The sequence below is a fragment of the Hipposideros armiger genome, unplaced genomic scaffold (genome assembly GCF_001890085.2).
Source record: "Hipposideros armiger isolate ML-2016 unplaced genomic scaffold, ASM189008v1 scaffold_689, whole genome shotgun sequence".
NCBI lineage: Eukaryota > Metazoa > Chordata > Mammalia > Chiroptera > Hipposideridae > Hipposideros > Hipposideros armiger.
The window spans coordinates 544158-563993 of record NW_017732039.1 but is presented as its reverse complement, the minus strand read 5'-3'; the positions used below and the strand labels follow the sequence as shown (position 1 = coordinate 563993).

At 41.6% G+C, this 19836-nt stretch overlaps 2 protein-coding genes across 3 annotated transcripts in view; one reads left to right on the top strand and one right to left on the bottom strand.

The window, feature by feature from the left end:
* The window catches only part of SRPX2 (sushi repeat containing protein X-linked 2), a 31935-nt gene extending 19222 nt beyond the window's left edge, over positions 1-12713 (bottom strand). The window contains exons 1-3 of the mRNA XM_019626776.1: positions 12365-12713; positions 10478-10694; positions 6102-6182 (exon numbers count right to left, since the gene is read on the bottom strand). Coding sequence (XP_019482321.1) covers positions 6102-6182; positions 10478-10559 — 163 coding nt within the window. The 5' untranslated portion in view covers positions 10560-10694; positions 12365-12713. The remainder of the gene's footprint in view (positions 1-6101; positions 6183-10477; positions 10695-12364) is intronic.
* Positions 12714-19493: 6780 nt separating this feature from the next.
* TSPAN6 (tetraspanin 6) overlaps positions 19494-19836 on the top strand; it is a 5936-nt gene continuing 5593 nt past the window's right edge. The window contains exon 1 of one of the 2 annotated variants that reach the window (XM_019626774.1): positions 19494-19731. In XM_019626774.1, coding sequence (XP_019482319.1) covers positions 19645-19731 — 87 coding nt within the window. In that variant the 5' untranslated portion in view covers positions 19494-19644. The remainder of the gene's footprint in view (positions 19732-19836) is intronic. The other variant, XM_019626775.1, reaches the window with a different exon arrangement.

Genomic DNA, 19836 nt, shown 5'->3' with positions numbered 1-19836 from the left:
AATACGTATTCTTCTCAAACTATTTCAAAAAATGTAACAGGAGGCAAGGCTCCCAAGCTCATTTTACGAGGCCACAATTGCCCTGATTCCAAAACCAGACAGACATTTAAAAATAAATAAGTAAAAATAAAAAAGAAAAGAAAACTATAGGGCGATATCCCTAATGAATGTCGATGCAGAACTCCTCAACAAAATATTCAGCAAACTGACTTCAGCAATACATTAAAAAGATGAAGTGGGATTCATTCCTGCTATGCAAGGTTGGTTTAAAATCCACAAATCAATTAATGTAATATACCACATAAACAAAAAATAATAAAATTCATGTAGTTATATCAATAGATACAGAAAAAGCCTTTGACAAAATCCAGCATCCATTTATGATAAAAACTCTCAGCCAAGTGGGAAGAAAAGGAACATATCTCAACATAATAAAGGCCATATATCACAAACCCACAGCTAATACCATACTCAATGGGGAAAAGCTAAAAGCATTCTCCTTAAGATCAGGAACAAGACAAGGATGTCTACTTTCACCATTTTTATTCAACATAGTACTGGAAGTCATAGTCACAGCAATTAAGCAAGAAAAAAAAATAAAAGGCATCCAAATTGGAAAGGCGGAAGTAAAATTGTCATTATTTGCAGGTGATATGATACTATATAGAGAGAACTTCGAAGAATCCACCAAAAAACTATTAGAACTGATAAATGAATTGAGTAAAGTAGCAAGGTACAAAATTAATATTCAGAACTCAGTTGCATTTTTATACACCAATAATGAACTACTAAAAACAAAAATTAAGAAAACAATCCCATTTACAATTGCATAAAAAAATAACCTAGCAATGAATTTAACCAAGGAAGTAAAAGACCTGTACTCCAAAAATTATAAGACATTGAAGACAGAAATTAAAGAAGATGCAAATAAATGGAAATATTTACCATGCTTATGGATAGAAAGAATTAATATAGTTAAAATATCCATACTACCCAAAGCAATATATACAAGGTGTGATAAAAAACTATGGTGAAAGTTTAAGTTAAAAAAATTATTACAGTAAAAGACACATTTTTATTACACAAAATTATTACAGTAAAAGACACCCCCCTCTCACTTTGAACACACTTATCCCACCGTTATTGCCACCTTCTCAAGCAGTTCTGGAAGTCGTCTTTCATAATTGTCTTTAGTTGAGATGTCGTGGCTGCCTCGATGTCCTCAATAGATTCAAAATGTTTACCTTTCATGGTCATTTTGACTTTGAGGAAGAGCCAGAGGTCGCATGGTGCCAGATCCGGTGAATAAGGTGGCTGAGGACACACTGTAATGTTTTTTATTTGGCAGAAGTTGCCATATACCAGAAGCGATGTGTGACACGGAGCATTGTCATGATGGAGGAAAAAGTAAACAAACTCAGGAAAGCGGACTTACCGAATTGCTTCAGAAAGTGGCAAGAACGACGGGATAAGTGTGTTCAAAGCAAGTGGGATTATTTTGAGGGGGATGAATGACAATGTGCCTTTTATTGTAATAATTGTTTTATTTAAACATTCACCATAACTATTGATCACATCTTGTAGATTCAATGCAACCCCTATCAAAATACCAATGGTATGTTTCACAGAACTAGAAGAAATAATCCTAAAATTTATATGGAACAATTAAAGACCCCAAATAGCCATGGCAATCCTAAGAAAGAAGAACAAAGCTGGAGGTTTCATACTATCTGTTACCATATTATATCACAATGCCATAGTAATTACAATAGCATGGTATTGGCATAAAAGCAGACACTTAGATCAATGGAACAGAATAGAGAGCCCAGAAATAAATCTGTGCCTATACGGTCAGTTAATGTATGACAAAGGAATCAAGAATATACATTGAGGTAAAGACAGTCTATTCAATAAATTGTGCTGGAAAAACTGGACAAATACATGCCAAAAAACTGAAACTGGACCACCTTCTTACTCCATATACAAGAATAAAGTCAAAATAGATTAAAGACTTAAATGTAATACCTGAAACCATACAACTCCTAGAAGAAATATACGAAGTAAACTCTCAGACATTACCCTTAGTAATATTTTCACTGATATGTCTTCTCAGGCAAGGGAAACAAAATAAAAAATAAACAAATGGGACTACATCAAGCTAAAAAGTTTTTACACAGCAAAGGAAACCATCAACAAAACAAAAAGACATCTTACTGAATGGGAGAAGGTATTTGCCAATGCTACATCTGATAAGGGATTAATATCCAAAATTTATTTTTAAAAACTCAAACAACTCAATACTAACAACCAAACAATCCAATTAAAGAATGGGCAGAGGGCATAAATAGACATTTCTTCAAAGAGGACATTCAGATGGCCAATAGACATGAAAAGATGCTCAATGTCACTAATCATCAGAGAAATGCAAATAAAAACCACAGTGAGATGGCACCTCACTCCTTTCAGAATGGCCATTATCAATAAATCAACAAACAACAAGTGTTGGTGAGGATGTAGAGAAAAGGCCACCCTTGTGCACTGTTGTTGGGATTGCAAATGGGTGCAGCCACTGTGGAAAACAGTATGGAGGTTCCTCAAAAATATAAAAATAGAGTTACCTTATGACCCAGCAATTCCACTCTTGGGTATTTATCCAAAGAAATCCAAAACACTAATTTGAAAAGATATATGCACCCTATGTTTACTGTAGCACTATTCACAGTAGCCAAGATATGGAAACAACCAAAATACCCATCAATAAATGATTTGATAAAGAAATGGTGGTACATATATAAAATGGAGTATTATTCTGCCATAAAAAATAATGAAATCTTACCATTTACAACAACATGGATGGACCTAGATGATATTATGCTGAGTGAAATAAGTCAGACTAAGAAAGACAAATGTCACATGATCTCACTTATATGTGGAATCTAAAGAACATAATAAATGAACAAACAAAACAGAAATAGACTCATGGATAAAGAGAACAAACTGATGTTTGCTAGAAGGGAGGGCTTTTGGGGGGATGGGTGAGAAAGCTGAAGGGATTAAGAAGTACAAATTGGTAGTTAAAAAATAGTCACAGGGATGTGAAATACAGTATGGGAAATATAGTCAATAACATTGTAAAAAGTATGTGTAGTGTCAGATGGGTACTAGACTTACAGCGGGGATGACTTCATAAATCACACAAATGCCTAACCACTATGAGTACACCTGAAACTAATATGAAATAATACTGAATGTCAACTATAATTTAAAAATATATATAGTCATGGAATCTAAAATACACCATAGGGAATATAGTCAATGGTATTGTAATAGCTATGTATGTGTCAGATGGGTAGTAGATTTGTTGGGGTTATCACTTTTGAGGTATGTAAATATCTAATCACTATGTTGTTTTCTACACATGAAACTAGAAATAAATAAATAAATAAATAAATAAATAAATAAATAGTGAAAAGAATGAATGGATGAAGAAAAGCTCAGTGTGAACTAAAGAAGTCAGGGAACAGAGCAGAATTCTACTACACTGGCTGAAACATCGATTTCATGTGGGAAGAAGGGGTAATGAGTTGTCAGGCTATCCAGTTAGACTGAGGACAAGTTCTATTAGAAATGGTCACGGTGGCACACTAGGTTTGCAAAAGGGAGAAACATGAATCAGAGAATCCAGTTAGGAGGCAATTGCTATTATCCATGTGTGGGGTAACCAAAGTTTTAATTTCATGGATTAATAAGTAAATGACAACTCCTGATGAATGACTAGTGAGGGGTGATGAGGAAAAGGGGGCTATTAGAAGTGATGGGGCTATTAAAGCTGCCATTGGGGTATTTTTAAGAGAAAAGCAGGAAGATAAGCTGGTACAGCCTTTTTCAGGGAAGATGAAAGTATCTGGTTTTAGATATCTCCAAATGGAAGTGTCCAGCAGCAGTTGGAGATGCAGTCCAGGAGCTCTGGAGACAGGTCAGGGTCACCCAAAGTTCAGGTCCATGATTCACTCTCCCTCTTGTCACCACTAGAGAGCCCATCTTCTTTCTTGGCTTCATCTATGACCAGAATAGTAAAATGTCATGGAGCCCAAGAAAGGAGGTTGAGAACAGAGGGATGGCTCACCGCTGCTGAGCAACTGGGAGACTGGTGTTCAGAACGGGCCATAAGATTTGGGCTTTGGGGGGGCCAGCTGAGTGGCTCAGTTGGTTAAGAGCTCGCTCAAAGGTTTGAGCTCTGAGCAACAGCGGTTCGAGTCCGGCCCGAGCTGAGCAGCCACTGAGCTGCCAACAGGTAGCAGGATGGCCCAGCTAAAAAAAAAAAAAAGATTTGAGCTTTGGGAGAGAATTGTGATCTTCGAGGTATGTTGTTGCAGCATGGAGATTGGTATGTGAGTAGGAAGCAGGCTGTAGGGAGTTTAGGAATTTGTGGCCGCTGAGACAGAGAGGCAGAGGTGTGGATCACTAGGCAGTGAGAAGAAAATAGGTGGAAGGTAGCAAGAAAGGAGCACAGAGGAGCACAAAGCTCTGATCATATCTCTATTGAACCTATTTTTTCAAAGGTTACCATTTACCTTCTTGCCAAATATGTTTGCAATACAGTTAATTTGTCTCTGTAATATTTGGCACATCAATTTCTTATCATTTCCTTTCCTTAAAACTCTCTTCTCCCATGGCTCCTGTGATTTGATAGATAATACCCTGATCTCCTTCTACATGGCTGACCACTAACTCTTTTCCCCTTGTTGGCTCCTCTTCTAATCACAAGTAGATGTCTTCTAAGACTCTGACCTTGGCCCTCTGCTCCCTCAGACAGCTCATCCATCTAAGCTGATGACTCACAAAACTCCATCTTTCCACTTCCTACTGCCTATAGGGCACCTTCACCAAACCATTTTTCTTTTCTAACCTTGTCTTTCTGAGCAGGGCCGTATAGTTCTCCCAGGTATTCTGACTCGATGCTTTCAGATGTCGTTTTGTTTCTTAGCCTCTGGTACATCAAATCTATACTGAGTCTTGTCATTCCTTTCTTTGAAACATCTCAGGGGTTCATCCTTACTCTCCATTTCTTTGCCACTACCATCAATCATCTCTAACCAACATTACTGTTACCGATTCCTGGAGAGTCTCCCTGACCCAAGCATTACCCCTCCTGAATCCCTGCTTTCTGTACACAATAATGAGGTTAATATTCTGGAATTACCATTTACCGTGTCACTCCCTGGGGCAAAAACATATGATGGCTCCTTACAACTTGTTGTACAACAGCTAAACTCTTCTGCATAGCTTGAAACATATAGAAACAAAGAATCTTAGACATGGAGGGGATATTAGATATCATCTGGTCTAACTTTCCTTCTGGTACAGGAATAGTAACGTAGTCCTCTCGCCCCTCCTTAGAAGAGTCTCTGGATCATGGAGCCTTTCCTAACTTGGTCTCACTCTTTATATTCAACTTTATTTTCTACCACTCCCCCCACATCCCATCTCCTCTAGTCAGGCTGGTTTCTTCCTAGCTCCTTCCTCTAACAGGTTTGTTCTTACCTCTATACCTGTGACCATCTGCCTTGCTGAATGCACTCCCCTCCCCAGTTCTCAAAATCCGCTCATCATTCAAGACCTCGTCTAAATGTCATCTTTCATGACCCCTTCCCCGACTTCTTTTTCCTACCTCCTATTGCATTTACTGCTACCAAATAGTTTCACACTTACTTGCCCTACATGGGCGAATTTCACTGCCCTCTCACCCATCCCTCTCTGAGCAGAACTTAAGCTCCTTGAGGAGGACAAAACCCTATCTTAGATTTTGTATCACCCACCAAAGGCTTTCTTTGCACAGGACTAGGCATACATTAGGTACTCAGTCAATACTTAATCATTAATAATAGATGGGCAACCTTAGTGCTAGAGAGGTGAGGTCACTCAGTGAGTCAGTAACCAAGTTCATGATTGGAAATCATAGACTGGAAATCACGGCTGCTTTAACCCCTGAGCTTCAGTTTTGGCACATATGAGCCAAGCTGGATGAGGCTGCTTCAGGGAGGGCCTAGGTCTTAGGCTGGAAAAGATCCTTCCTGAGCCTGAGGGGCAGTGAGGATTACCTCGGTAGTTTAGGGCAGGGGCCTGTGGGACTTCTTCAGCATATATTTCATTGTAGCTTTCATCTGGGTAGTAGCCTGAACCTAGAATGAAGAAGACAATTTCAAGATTATACATTGATTACTTACTCAAGTCCTTCACAACCTTTCCCCCTATACAACATGATCCCTTCCTGAGGACATGGCAGTCCATATGTGGCAAGCCAGATGGATATTTACTAGGGAAAATTCTGCCTTGCATAGCAGCAGAACTATTGTGGGCAAACCTCAACACCTCAGGTACATAAAGGGGGAGATCGTGGTAGGAGGTTGTTCATTAGTAGCACTAGAAGCCTCCATTCAAAAGAAAAAAAAAAGCTAACTTTTTTTTTTAGCTGAGCCATCCTGCCACCTGCTGGCAGTTTAGTGGTAGTTCAGCCTGGGACGGGAATCGAACTGATGACCCTGTTACTCAGAGCTCACACTCGAGCAAGCTCTTAACCAACTGAGCAACTCAGCTGGCCCCAAAAGTTGAACTTCTTGACCGTCTATCAATCCTGCTAATCTGGACTATAAAGGACTCATTTCCTTGATGTAACACATGAGTCTTGGAGAGCCACTAATCACCAACGTCTGAGGATGGACTGTTGTCCCAGGTAGGAGGAAAAAGTAGAGTCTGAGTAAGGGTCTTCCCACTCGTAATGGGTCTGCTCACAGTCCTCAGAGGGAAAGGATTCCTCAAGCTCCCACTAGCTCACAGAGCACCAGCCTTTTGCCACCTGGTTGCCATTGCTAGGGGTGGCATGCCAAGGCAAAGAAGGAGGGCTCAAAACACAAGGGGAAATGAGAATGAGTTTCTCATCCTGAGCTGTTTGTCCTGGTTTGGAAGAAAAAGCAGGCAGAGTCCTTTGGAGAAATGTCCAATTCCTCTAATCAGCAGGAGCTTCAGCAGAGAGCTGCTAAGCTGGAGAACGTTCCCAGTCCACCCCCATTCTGTTAAGTGGCCCAGTCCCTGGTGCAGTCAGGTCTGCGGCTATCTGCGAGACTAAATAGTGTGTTCCACCAGACGGCAGGAAATCAGTCATGAACACAAACTAATTGGAATAAAACTTGGTCCTTTCCGGAGTGAAGTTTCAGGAAGCCCTTCTTCTAGCCTCCCTGAGCCCTAATGCACGCACAGGAATAGAGCAGCCAGCTGTGCGGGAGTCAGAAGACAATTCCTCACTTCCAGGAAAGAGTGTGCTTCCAAGACAGAGCTGGGTTTTAGTGCTGGAGCCCTTGGGGCCTGTGTAAATACTCAGACCACAAGTGTCCCTGCCTCCTCTCTGGGAAGTGGCACAGGCCCCCGTGCACTAAAGGGTGGAGTAGAGGGTGGATAACGCAGCTCCTCCATTCCCCACAGGCTGAGGATGGGGGGTGTTGGGAAACCGGTCCAACTTGATGAATGAGGGAATGAATCAAATTGATAGTTTGCTTTATGAAATCATGTCCTCATTGGTTTGCCCTCATTCCAGAGGAAAGAGTTCATTTTTTCTCTTTCCCTTGATTTTTCTTCTGTTTTCCCATTTCAGTTCTTCTCCTGGCTTCCCTTTACTTCCCCTCAGGCTTGCTCTCTCTTTCCCCACATGGGAGGTTTATTTCTGAAGGGCAGAATTCTCGTCAGCTGTTTCAGTTTAGTATTAGCCTCAAAGCCTTACAGCTCCTGTAAACAGGAGGCCAGATGTGTGTGATTCCCTAAAGGGTTCAATCCCCGAACTCTTGTTCCAGAGCTCGCTTGTGAAGAATGGCCGGCAGGGAGCAAGCCTCTGTTTACCAGAAGAGCAAACAGAAGTGTCAGAGGCCTATGGCTAGACAACGACGACAACAACATCCACCACAACCATGACTGCTAACATCACTCAGTGTGTGCTCTGTGTTCAGCCCGTTACATGTGTTATCTCATTATGTCATCCTAACATCTCAGTGAGGTCAACACCCTTATTGCTCTCTCATGTACAGATGAGGAAACAGGCTCAGAGGAGTGAAGGGAGTAGCTCAAGTCCCCTAGCTAGTAAGAAGCAGTGTGGGCATTCCAGCCCTGGGCTGTTTGACCCCCCTCGATACCAAACTCAGACACTCCACTAAAGATGGCAGTGGGGGGAGCTTTGGACAATGTTCAGCAGGGATAAAAATCCAAAATATTTTTTGCAAGCCAGCTTTTTTACTCTGTGTGTGTGGGATTGAAGGCCACCAAGCATTGTACATCATTCCAGAACGACAGGGGATGTGGGAAAACTGAGGGGGAAGACTCAGCCAGAAAATTACAGCCTCCACCAGGGTGCAGAAGTAGCTGCACCAGTGCCAAGTTTCCTTTGTGATGGGAATGGGTTTAAGCCACCTTACTACTTCAAGCCTTTCCATTTCTCCTCTCTGCCTGTCTCTGGGTATTTTTGCAAATATTAGGATACTGAGATGAGATATAAGAAACTAGAGAGACACCCTTTCCACATTGTTCTATCTGCTTTTTCTTCTTCAGCCCTGGGAGAGAGGTTTGGGCAGCATTTCTCAGCTCCTTTATATCAATCAGTGGTTACTGTGGGGTCTGTTACTGGGTTCCTCGGACTTCCATAGTACAATCAGGCCATCCAAGCACTGCCCTTCACAAAGGTATGGTTGGGAATGTAACTGACAGTTGAAGACTATTTTCAGATCCACACTAATGCTTGGCTTATAATAACAAATATGTTCTGACTTCCTGAACTGCACAGACATGCCGATATACACTTCTAACCCAGTTAGATTAATTTATACTCTTAATCCTTCCCAACCCCTGCTGATTCTTCCTGGATCCTTTTAGTGACTAGCCCTGAATCCACATTTGGCTGCTTTCCTTGTGCCGTTCCCATTTGAGGACAAGGCTATAGCCAGGAACGCAACAGTACTGGATGCATAGAGAGTTGTCGATGCATATTTGTTGAGTGTATGAATGAAAAAATGAGTGGAGCTAGCTCACTTGTTCCACAGCTAAGGTAACGATGTGGGGAAGGATTATTCGACATTTTCCAAATGTCCATCATCATGTAGCTTCCTAAGAACAGAAGAAGACAGAATGGGTGGGTTTGAAAGTCTGTCAGAGACTTCACAGCCTGGGCTCCTCTGCAGAAGTGGGAGTGCCACCTTGGCAAACAGCTCCCTGAGAACTTCAGATGAATCTTAGTTTTTAAATAAAACTGCCCTGTCCTCAACAATCCAATAGCTCAGGCTTCCACCTTGGGAAAGGTAAAGGCCTTTGTACTCCATGATGTTTCTTACAGGTGTTCAAAATTGGGCTTTGAGTCATCTCATCTCCACTCTCTACGTCCTGCGGTCTTTAGCTGGATTTTGGTCTTATGTACTTGAACTGAAGCTTGGGCAGGTTGGGGAGAATGGCTCTTTTAACCCCAAACAGTGTGTACTCTGCCAAGAGCTTGACTTGAATTTCTTCATCTCAATGTCAGCTCTTGTGCTTCATCCCCTACAAAGCCAGGTCAAGCCAAAGAGGGGAAGACGTTTGCATATTTGTTTGAAAGCTTCATGCAGCTCTTCCAGACAAACAGAGCTATTGCCAAAGGCCTCCACCAGGAGCTAAGGGCATGTGGAAAATTTTAGCTGCAATGACTGTGGCTGTGATGGAAGCAGTTTGTTATTTACTCATCTCTGGATATTTTCCTAACTCCATTGCTAGGGCCTGTCTCCTTCCCCAACTCCTCCCAGCCCCCATGAGGGCAGACACTGCAGGCCACAGAATATTCTTAGCACTTGGAATGCCAGCTGGGCCCCATCAAAAACCTTTGTCTGCCCCCTCATTATCCTTTCATTACTCCTCCCCCTCCCCTTTCCCTCTCCTCACTGAATCTGTTCTCTTAAGTTCCCTATGTCTCCAGGGGTAAAGGATGAAACACCCAGGAATCCAGAAATCTCCATCCCTTCTGAACTAAGGAAAAAGCCAGAAGAAACTGGGGAATTCCTGTGTGAGAGAATGTAATCTATATTGTCATTAACATCTTTGGCAGAAAGGGGCTGTAGAAATCTCATCCTACCAACAAGCTCTGGGGGAGAGAGAGAGAGAGGGACAGAGAAAGGAAGGGGGGAGGGGAGGAAGCTGAGTGCAGAAGCAGGTAAGACAATGGCCTCGAAAACCATGTTGTCCAACCTTCTCATTTTTATGCTGGTGAAGCCTATTTTCAAATATCTTTTGTTAGTTTGCCTCAAAAGCCTCCCTTGGTTAGCGTGTTGCAATATTTAACCATCTTGTTGTTGAGAATAGTCCTGCTCTGCATCTAATTTAAGTGTCTCTCATTGCAATCTAACTTCCCTTCTCCAAGACTTGGTCTAGGCCCTGCCCTGCCTGGAAATAATGGGCAACAGCCCCTAGAACTTACCTGCATACCATGTTGGTGTCACTACTGGAGCGAGGAAGAGCAGCAGAGAGAGAGCTCCTCTTTGAGTTAGTTGACCAGACATCCTTAAAGGGGAGGTGGGTGTTAAGGAGACAAGAATATGGGTAGGTGACCAGAAGTATCAGGGCAAAAGAAAATAACTTTCAAAAATCAGCCATCAATGAACTTCCAAAAGTGAGAGGAAGCAGAAATGTAGGATCTGCAAAAAAGAGAGATTTTTAAATTAATGAATGCCTGTTATATCATCCCCCTTTTGAAAGGATTTTCCACTTTATAGAATAACAAGACTCTTTTATTTACGGTCTCTTTTCCTCCCAGAAAAAGGAGGATGTGAAACAATCAATTATCCATTGACCCTGATGAGATCAGATACAAATGTTCCATGGTCCAAGTTATAGAAAGGGACATTGAGGTACTAAAACCAGAAAAGGGTCAACATAAAGTCATGTAGAATCAGGAGGGAATCCTGCAATCTAAAAACTGACAGTTGATTGTTTCATCCATTTAATTAGTATTTCCTAACTACTAAGCTGGGAAATCATTAGAGTGTATGAACCAAGAGCTTGAATACTGGAGTTACACATATCTGGATGTGTATCCAATTCTATCCCTTTAAGCAAATGCCTTAACACTTATGAGCCTCAGTTTCCTCATCTATAAAATGAGAAAAATAATAGTATCTACCTTTTAGAATAGATTATTGCCTGACATAGGAAAGGAATTAATATATACTAGTTATTATTACCAACTTTATATTGGACAGGACTGAATGTCTCCTTTCTCTAGTCAGTAACTATACCCTGACTCTGTTCTTAGCTTTGGTTTTTGAAGCTTAGAGGTTTAGGAGTGGTTTCTGGCTTTCAAGCCCAGCTTAACCCTCAAGTTTTACCCTGCTGAGCCAGCAGGAAGTCGGCGAGGTTGGGAATAACCTACTGAGGTACATGAGGAGAGGGTGAGCAAGCGCCAATTGCCCTCTCACTTCCTGCCCTGTCCTCATTCTAATGGGATGAGAGTTTTGTGGTTCCCCAGCAGGCAAATATTTCATAAATGACAGTATTAAAACTTGCTGCCCATTGGTATAAACTGGCCACTGGACTTTTCAGTAAACACCCATTCACCCACTTGTTTTCAATGAAATATCATGCTCAGGGGAGGATTTAGTCCCAGAAATGGAGAAACAAAAAAAAAAAAGGTAGATTCTGGCCAGATTCCCTAAGGGACACGAGAAGTCACAGAATGGCATACATTCATTTTTCAATTTATTGCTACTTGGCTTCAGATTTTGTCTAGAGAGTGGCAAGGAAGCAGGACAGAGAAAAAGTGAGAGCAAGTGAGGGAGGCAAGGGAAATGGAAAGATATGGGAAGGAAGCTGGAAAGAAAAGAAAATCTGCTAGAGCTGAAGGAAAGAGATAAAAGCAGAAAGAGGGAACCACAGAAGGATGAGAAAGAGGAGAGATTAAAGAGAGATCCAGGAAAATGAACAGCTAGATAAACTAATCACTGAACCCTCTCCCACAGGCAGCCTCAATTCAGTTTTTTTGGTTCATGAGTAAGGGCTTTCTTTTTCAGACCTGGTGCTCTGAGTCTGTGACCACTTCTCTGCCCACCTCCTCCCCGATCTCAGACTGAAATTTTGACACACCACAGTCAGCCGACCCTCTACTGAGCATCGGGAAGTTAGTGGAAACTGTTGTCTGCAGCCAGGTTACAGCTCAAATGGAAAGCAGCATATGATCCAGTTTCATTTAAAAGAACTTCTTCCTCCCGTCTCACCCCCAGCCATGTTGCCCAAGCCCTGGGGCTTCTTATCCCCCAGGGCTGTGAAATGGGGGTAGTGGAGTGTGGAGGGGGTAAGCAGCAGATCTTACCTGTTTTATAGTCTTAGGTGCTTTCTTTTTTCTCTCCTCGTTCTCTTTCTCCTTCCTCTCTGCTTCTCTCATCAGTTGAAAAAACTTCTACTTTAACATTCCTAGAACGAGTGGCTCCTGGTCTGTCCGGGCCTCCGGGATTCTGTTAACACTGCCCAGATGTTAGGACATCTGCATCTGCCAAAAGTTTCCTTAAAGCTATATTATCCCCCAAGCTATAGCTGTTTCTCCCTCTGAGAAAGGTTTAGAGAGGTGGAGGAGAAGAAACACAAGGATTAGAGGAACTTGGTCTGTCTGCTGCAGAACAGGGGAAAGTGTGAATGGCGCTGGCCCCGTGCCCGAGCGTACACTAATGACTAACAGAGACTGGCTAAACGACCTCCCGAGATGTGGCACTCTGAAGAACACGTCTTTTTATGACTCAGCATGACATCAAAGTTGAATGAAAAGGAATTTCCCAAACTCTAAGGAGAGGGGAAGAGGGTAGCTGATTTTGACATTCCCTGGAGATTTTTCTGTAATTCCTTAGCACTCCCCAACTCGGAGTTGCCTTACCATCCATATGTACATGGTCAGACACACTTTGAAATCCTCGAACTAATTACCTAACTTCTATGGACTTCAGTTCCTGATAAGATTATGTTGTTTACAGAAAATACCATGCTCTTCTTGCCTGAAGAATCAAGACTGATTTCCTGTAGTAAGAGTGGAGGGAAAGCATGACTAGAGTGGTTTTAGTGGGAGGCTGTTTAAGAGAATCTTGATAATCTGTGCATGGCAAGGTTACAACTGCTGCTAAGCTTTTCCCAGTGACCTCTGATGGAGGGATATGTTTCTCTTCACTAAGCAAGCTTTCTTTTTAGTGTCTGCAAATGAGACTATTCTACCACAGTGCAGGCCAGCTCCTTACATTCTCCCTGCCCTCAGACTTGACATTTCCATCTTTGAAATATCAGTGGTCATGGTAGAAATATTTCTAACTGCTTTATTATAGGAGAGGTTTCTTCCCTGTGCGTGCAAGCAAATTGGTAACCCCTTCTCAGTTATGAAGGGGAGAATTGTGCTTATGATAAAAGAAACGGTTCAGTAGCAAACCTGTTTCATTTCCAATCCACCAATCATAAATATGTATTGAGTGTCTACCATGTCTTAAACAGCATGATAGTGGTATAAAGATGCTAAAGATATGGTCTTGGCCTCATTCATTTAATAAATTTATCAAATATCTATTGTGTTAAGGAAGGTGAACAGACAAAAATCCCTGACATTCTAATCCATAATTAATTCAACAAATATTTATTGAGTATTTATTATGTGCCGTGCACTGTTCTAGGTACTTGAGAAACATCAATGAACAAAGGGGATAAAAATCATTGCCCTTATGGAATGGAGGAGACAGACCTTCAGCAAATACATTCTTGATTACAATTGTGTATGCTTAGGGAACTTACCTTTATTGGGTATCTACTATGAGCTAAGAACTGGGACACTGGGGTAAGCATTGTGTGATCCTTGACCTTAAGGAGCTTGCTCTCTAGCTTCCAGAGGGTTTATGTTTACTAGGGGAGAGAAAGGTGACACAAACAATTAGAAATAGTGCAAGACCATATAAAATTCCAAAATCTGTGGTTTCGACTGTGAGGACTCTCTGAGAACTCTTTGGGAAGAGGTGGGTCTTGGTATGCTCTCAGGCAAGGGAAATGACATAAACAAGAGCTCACTGTTAGGTCAGAGGGGGATGGGCTAACTGGTTAGAGGGTTCAGGGAAGTGTTAGGAAACAAAGTTGAATAAATAAGGTAGGGCCAGATTGTGGGCCTCTTGAAATCAATATAGGGGTTCATTCTAAACTCATATATTAGAAAATAGTGAATCTGTTAAATGGGTGTGTGTGTGTGTGTGTGTGTGTGTGTGTGTGTGAGAGAGAGGGAGAGAGAGGGAGAGAGAGAGAGAGAGAGAGAGAGAGAGAGAGATATTGAGAGAGAGATTGAGAGAGAGATTGAGAGAGAGAAAGAAGGAACAAATTTTTACCAGGGTTGTTTTCTTTATAAAAAACCCCATTCATTCACTGGCTCCCTCTTGGCAAAGAGTACAGTCTGAGCTCTTGGCAGGCATGCCAAATCCTTCACAAGCAAATGCCACCTATGTCCTCAGCCTAGTTTTAAACACTTACTCCATTCCTTCTCATTCTGGACACACTGAACTTCTTGCTCTTCTTTTCACACCTTGGTGCCTTTGCACAGACATATTTACTCTTCCCTGCATTCCTTTCCCTCCTTTCCTGGCCTGTGGAAACCATATTCATCATTGCTGCTGAGAATCTACCCTCAGTCCACCCCAGCCAGAGCTGGTTTACTTTGCCTTTCTTTTCTATCCCATCACTCTGTACCTGTCTCAATGACAGGATTTATCACACTTATTGTTCATCTATGACGACCTCTGACACCTACTCTACTAGTCTGTTCATCTCAGACTCATCTCTATCTCTTACTAGACCGTGAGTGCCTGGAGGGCCTTGCCTTAGCCCTCTTCATTTCCCCAGCACCAATTACAGAGACTAGCATACACAAGAATGAGGATGCTGCATAAGGCCTCACATCCCACTTAGAGCTGAAAGGAGCAAGACAGGGGGATGGCAGGGAGAGGTTAAAGAGGAAAGTGAAGGGGAGGGAATATGGACATCATAGGGAGAAAAAGTAAGGGGCGAAATGAGAGAAGAGGGACAGCATTATCATGAAGCACGATATAAAGAGCTTATCCAAAAGAGGTGGGGTTAATTTTAAAAACCCCAACATTTCTTCAACACCTAGTATGTCTGGATAACACTATGTTAGATACTGTAAGGACACAAAATTAAATAAAACACTTGTCTGTAGGATTTGGTTGGGAAGATATGACAAAGACACACAAAGAGACTGACAACATTGATACATACAAATATAAATTTCTTAAAGTTCTTAAAGTTCAGCAACATTTTCAACTTAAATTCTTTTAATATGAAGCCCTTCAACAGTTAATAAGAGAAAATTTTAAGAAATATTAGATTTAGTAACTGATTTGCCTAGATGAGATCTCAGCAAATCTTAACAAGGCTAGACTAGAAACAACTGTCTTAGGAAATGGACTAAGGCAAATTGACATGCAATTGTGAATTTTAATACCACTCAAGAATATTTCTCATTTTAATGTGTCCTAAATGGTATATTATGAGCTTTCTTGAAGATGATGCACTTCTTCAGGGCTGAAAATGGAGGAAAGAATTCATGGAGAATTTGAAAGAAGTGGGTGGAAAAAAAGTGAATGAAAAATAGACACAGAAGAGAGTTTCAGAGAAGAAATAATGAGAATATATAAGAGAAAATAGTAGTTAAAAATTCTTAGGTGGCAGGATGGCTCAGTTAAAAAAAAAGATATTCTTATTCAGGAAGCTAATTTGTAAAACTGTACCTATGAATTATCTATTTAAATGATGATGTTTAAATGATCTGTTTAAATGGTGTTTATCTGATGGTTGTAATGTAAAATGAGGTTTTAATAAGTAGGAGGTGCTTTAAAATGTTATGATAGGCACTTAGCCAAAGGTAATTGAATGAATTCTAGAAAAAGGTATTAGAAAATGAAAATGGTAAGGTCATTATGTGAATAAGAGATAAGATATATTCTGGGTGAAATGGTTGATGTCTTTTTACTGGTTCCTAAGACAGGGTGTAGTAATGTCCCAAGACATTATCTGGCAGTTCAACTTAATTTTACTGTTTTATGACAGTGTGATACTGGGATGGCTTAGACATTTAGTTTTTAATTTAATTAAATTAATCAAACTTTGAGTCACTACTAAGTGGTTAGCCTCAGAGACCAGCTGTGACCATTGAGCTCAACAGTGATTGGCTGAGCACCAAATGAGCTCATCAGTTGAGCATTGTGACCCACTGTGTTGAGGAGAGTATAAAAAGGGGCACACAAGCCTGCCACACTGGCTCTTTTAAGTAGTTTCTGAACATGTAGTTGGCAGGATAGACTGGTAAGTAGAGAAGAAAGCAAGTACCAGGTTTCATAGTAATTGACTAAGGGTCTGAATTAATGTGAGTGGTCAGACTATGATTACCGTGTGTGTGGGGGGGTGAGGGTTAGGGGGAAGTGGGGATTGAAGGGGGAGGTAGGGGTGGGAGAGTGTGGGGGTTTGTGGTGGGAGGTGGAGGGAGGATGGTCTTTTTGAGTTGGGGTTGAGCTAAACCTTAAGTACTTAAGTATGGGGTAGAAATTTTGAGTGAGAAGGGAATAGGGAACATCTTGTTTATTGGGAAGATAATCATACTGGTCTATTGTGGAACAGAAAAGTCACATTGGAAAAGCAGTAAGAAGTAACTTGATATCATATTTGCTGGGGGAAGCATAGTTTAAATGCCAGAGAAAAACATTTAAACCTAATCTTGAAGGTTACAGGAAGTTAATAGGGAAGGGACACAAATCCCTACTAAATATTGAGTGCAATACAAGCAGCAGCAATACATAAGAGGTCAGAAAGAGGGAAAAGTTAAGAGGTTGAGCCACAAAAAGTATTGAACTCTCTATTTCGCAACTCTGGGATGGGTGGGGTAAGTTCCTAGGTGATTGGGCTATTGTAATGAAGGTAAATGTAAAACCCCCAAAACACCAAGTACAATGCAGAATTGGGGGAATGATCAAGGTTCTTGAGCTCAGGAACTCCAAAGAGCGCTTGTTCATGGCCAGATGTCTGAGTATAGCAGTCTTTGGTAGGTTTATTCCCAGGGGAGACAGCTGGTTGTACAATGGCAGCCATGTCTCATCACAGAGTGGCTCCATTTCTGATGAGGGAAACAGAAATTAGCAGGGCTTAGTCCTAGGCAAGGGACTTAGCCTCTCTGAACCTGTTTCCTTATCTGCAAACTGTTGCCAGTAGTAGTCTTGACCTCACAATAAGGGCTTTTGTGATGTATGCATGAGGTGACATGTGTTGAGTGCTTAGCAACGGTGGTTAGCAACGATGGTTGCTACGTAGTCAATGCTCAATATCACAGTCATTATTAATACTTTAAAGAATATATTTATCTTATGACCTCGAGAATTACTTCTTACATTGCCTTAGATGGAATTAGATGTCCCTTGACCTGGGTTTGGCCCCAGATCCAGGCCTAAATTTGAACTAAACTGAACTTCTCGTTTTTTTGGTGCCACGGCACGGGGGAAGTAAGGTGTAGCTAAGTGTGAGGTAGAGGTGCAAGGTGTTATGGCCATAGGAATATTAAATTCCATGTCAGTCTTTAGTTTAATTTGGCACCGACTCTTACTCAAACAAAGCAGCGTTGTGAGTGGCAGAGGAAGGGAGAGGAGGAAAATCAACACATTCTTGGAAATAAGATGTGGCTTTTGCTTTGACTATTTTGGTTTTTCATCATCCACAGAAGTATTTCTTTGCTCCGGGGCTCACAACGAAAATCCCCTCCAGGACATGGTATAAACCTAAGTTTCAGAGGAAACTTCCATTTAAGATGTCAAAGAGTTAGCAAGGCTTCACTTGATACTTGTTTATTTTAGATAGTGTTATCTAGGCTCAGGAAAAAGCTTCGAATATACTTAGAGTTCCGCCCCACCCCCCAGCCTCATTTCCTGTATTTATAGCATTTGTGGTACTTGAAAATTGATGTGTGCTGTATTTCCTGATGAACTTGCCTCAGTGTTAATAGGTGTATAAATGTTTTATCCACTATCTCCATATATTTGTGTGTTCGGTTTTTCTGATTTTAGGATAAAATTCTAGTACAAAGCCTGGCATGGCAGCAATTCATTCTCCAATAGTTTTTTTTCTTGGACCGCAGACATCTGGCACGGTGCTAAAAGGAGCTGGTCCTAGGTCAATAGTCAAAGCACAGGGAAGCTCTGTGTGACCAAGTCAATGCAACATTCCTGTTTTATGTTTCTGTGGCATATGTTTAAGGCAAGATTTCAAGCAAACAGGTTTGGGCATCCACCTCTCCTTTGCTAATGCAGGCCTTTTTACCTATAGCAATGCTACTGAATGCCCATTTGTGATGTTAAGCTTGTGTCAGTGATGATGTAATAGGTTGGCTAGGCAACTGATATGGTCTCCTAATCCCACCCCTTTAGAAATAACACACACTAGACACTCAGTCTCTGCCTTCAAAGAGCTTACTTACACTTTAGTTGAGAAAGCAGACCTTAATACAGACTCTGTGCTGTAAGAATATAGACCTACCTGTTCAGGATATATAACATGGGAACAAGGAGCTACCTATTTACATGATTTAAAAGGAAAAATAATACTATACTTCCATACATTAAATGCCATCTATAATTTACTAGGGATGTCCAATTATAATCTTTCCTTGAGAGTTAACTTGTTTTTGGTTGCACTGCAATGCTCTGTGTTTCACCATGTGGATAAGGGAGCATGCAAATCTATAGTATTGTTGGTGTTAGGTATCAACTCACATTTCCTAGAGGAAAAAAAAACCCTATTATTACTTATAAGGATATATTTTTATGGAGGGAGCAAGAAAGCCCAGAGAAAGTTTCACAAAGTGTGTATTTTCCACTAAATGGAAAATTGAGTTGACACCCAACAAGTGATTATTTCCCAAGATCCATTCGTTCTTATGCGCCCTCCCCACCGCATAAAACAATGTTCAAAAATTGAAAAGCACAAAGTAAGTGAGAATAAAAAAATCAGCCAATTTTTCCACTCAGGTAAATTTCACCTTTCCTTTCACTTTTTGTCTCAAAACTTGTGACTGTATGTATTGCTTTGCAACCCGCTGTTTCTCTTTGGAAATATATTTTTGTGGGTATTTTGCCATGTAATAAAATGTTCTTAGGTCACTTTTAACCTCTTTTTTATTCCTTTCCTTCCCTCTAGGGCACCAGGGGCCGGCGAGGCCGAATCTCAGCGCTGCTGGGGACAGAAACAAGATGAAATTATAAGGATGGGGGAGGGGCAGAGCCGGGAAAGATTCTAGTAAAACAAGTAAGCATGCTCCACAGAAAGATCTAAGAAAATTCCTGACACTAGAGCCTTTGTATATAGTTTTCAGTAGCCTTCAGCAGAGGGCGCTCGGAAATTGTCACCACTTTCCGGACAGCCTCTCCGGACTTCACCCTCTAGAAAATTGAACAGTGTTTCCGGCTCTTCTCAGTTGTGGACGCTCGTAAGTTTTCGGCAGGTTCCGGGAAAACTCGGGGACTTGGCGTCGCGCTTGCTGTGTTCAGATCGCCCTAAGCAGCGGGGCAGGGTCTTGGGCTAGCCATGGCGTCCCCGTCTCGGAGACTGCAGACTAAACCAGTCATTACTTGTCTCAAGAGCGTCCTCCTGATCTACACTTTCATCTTCTGGGTGAGAGACAGGGGGCGCCCGGGGACGGAAGGGGATCCTGGGTTTGGGTGAGGGGTGTGACCCTGAGCAGAGGGAGCTCAGATCGGGTGGGGGAGGGAAGCGGGC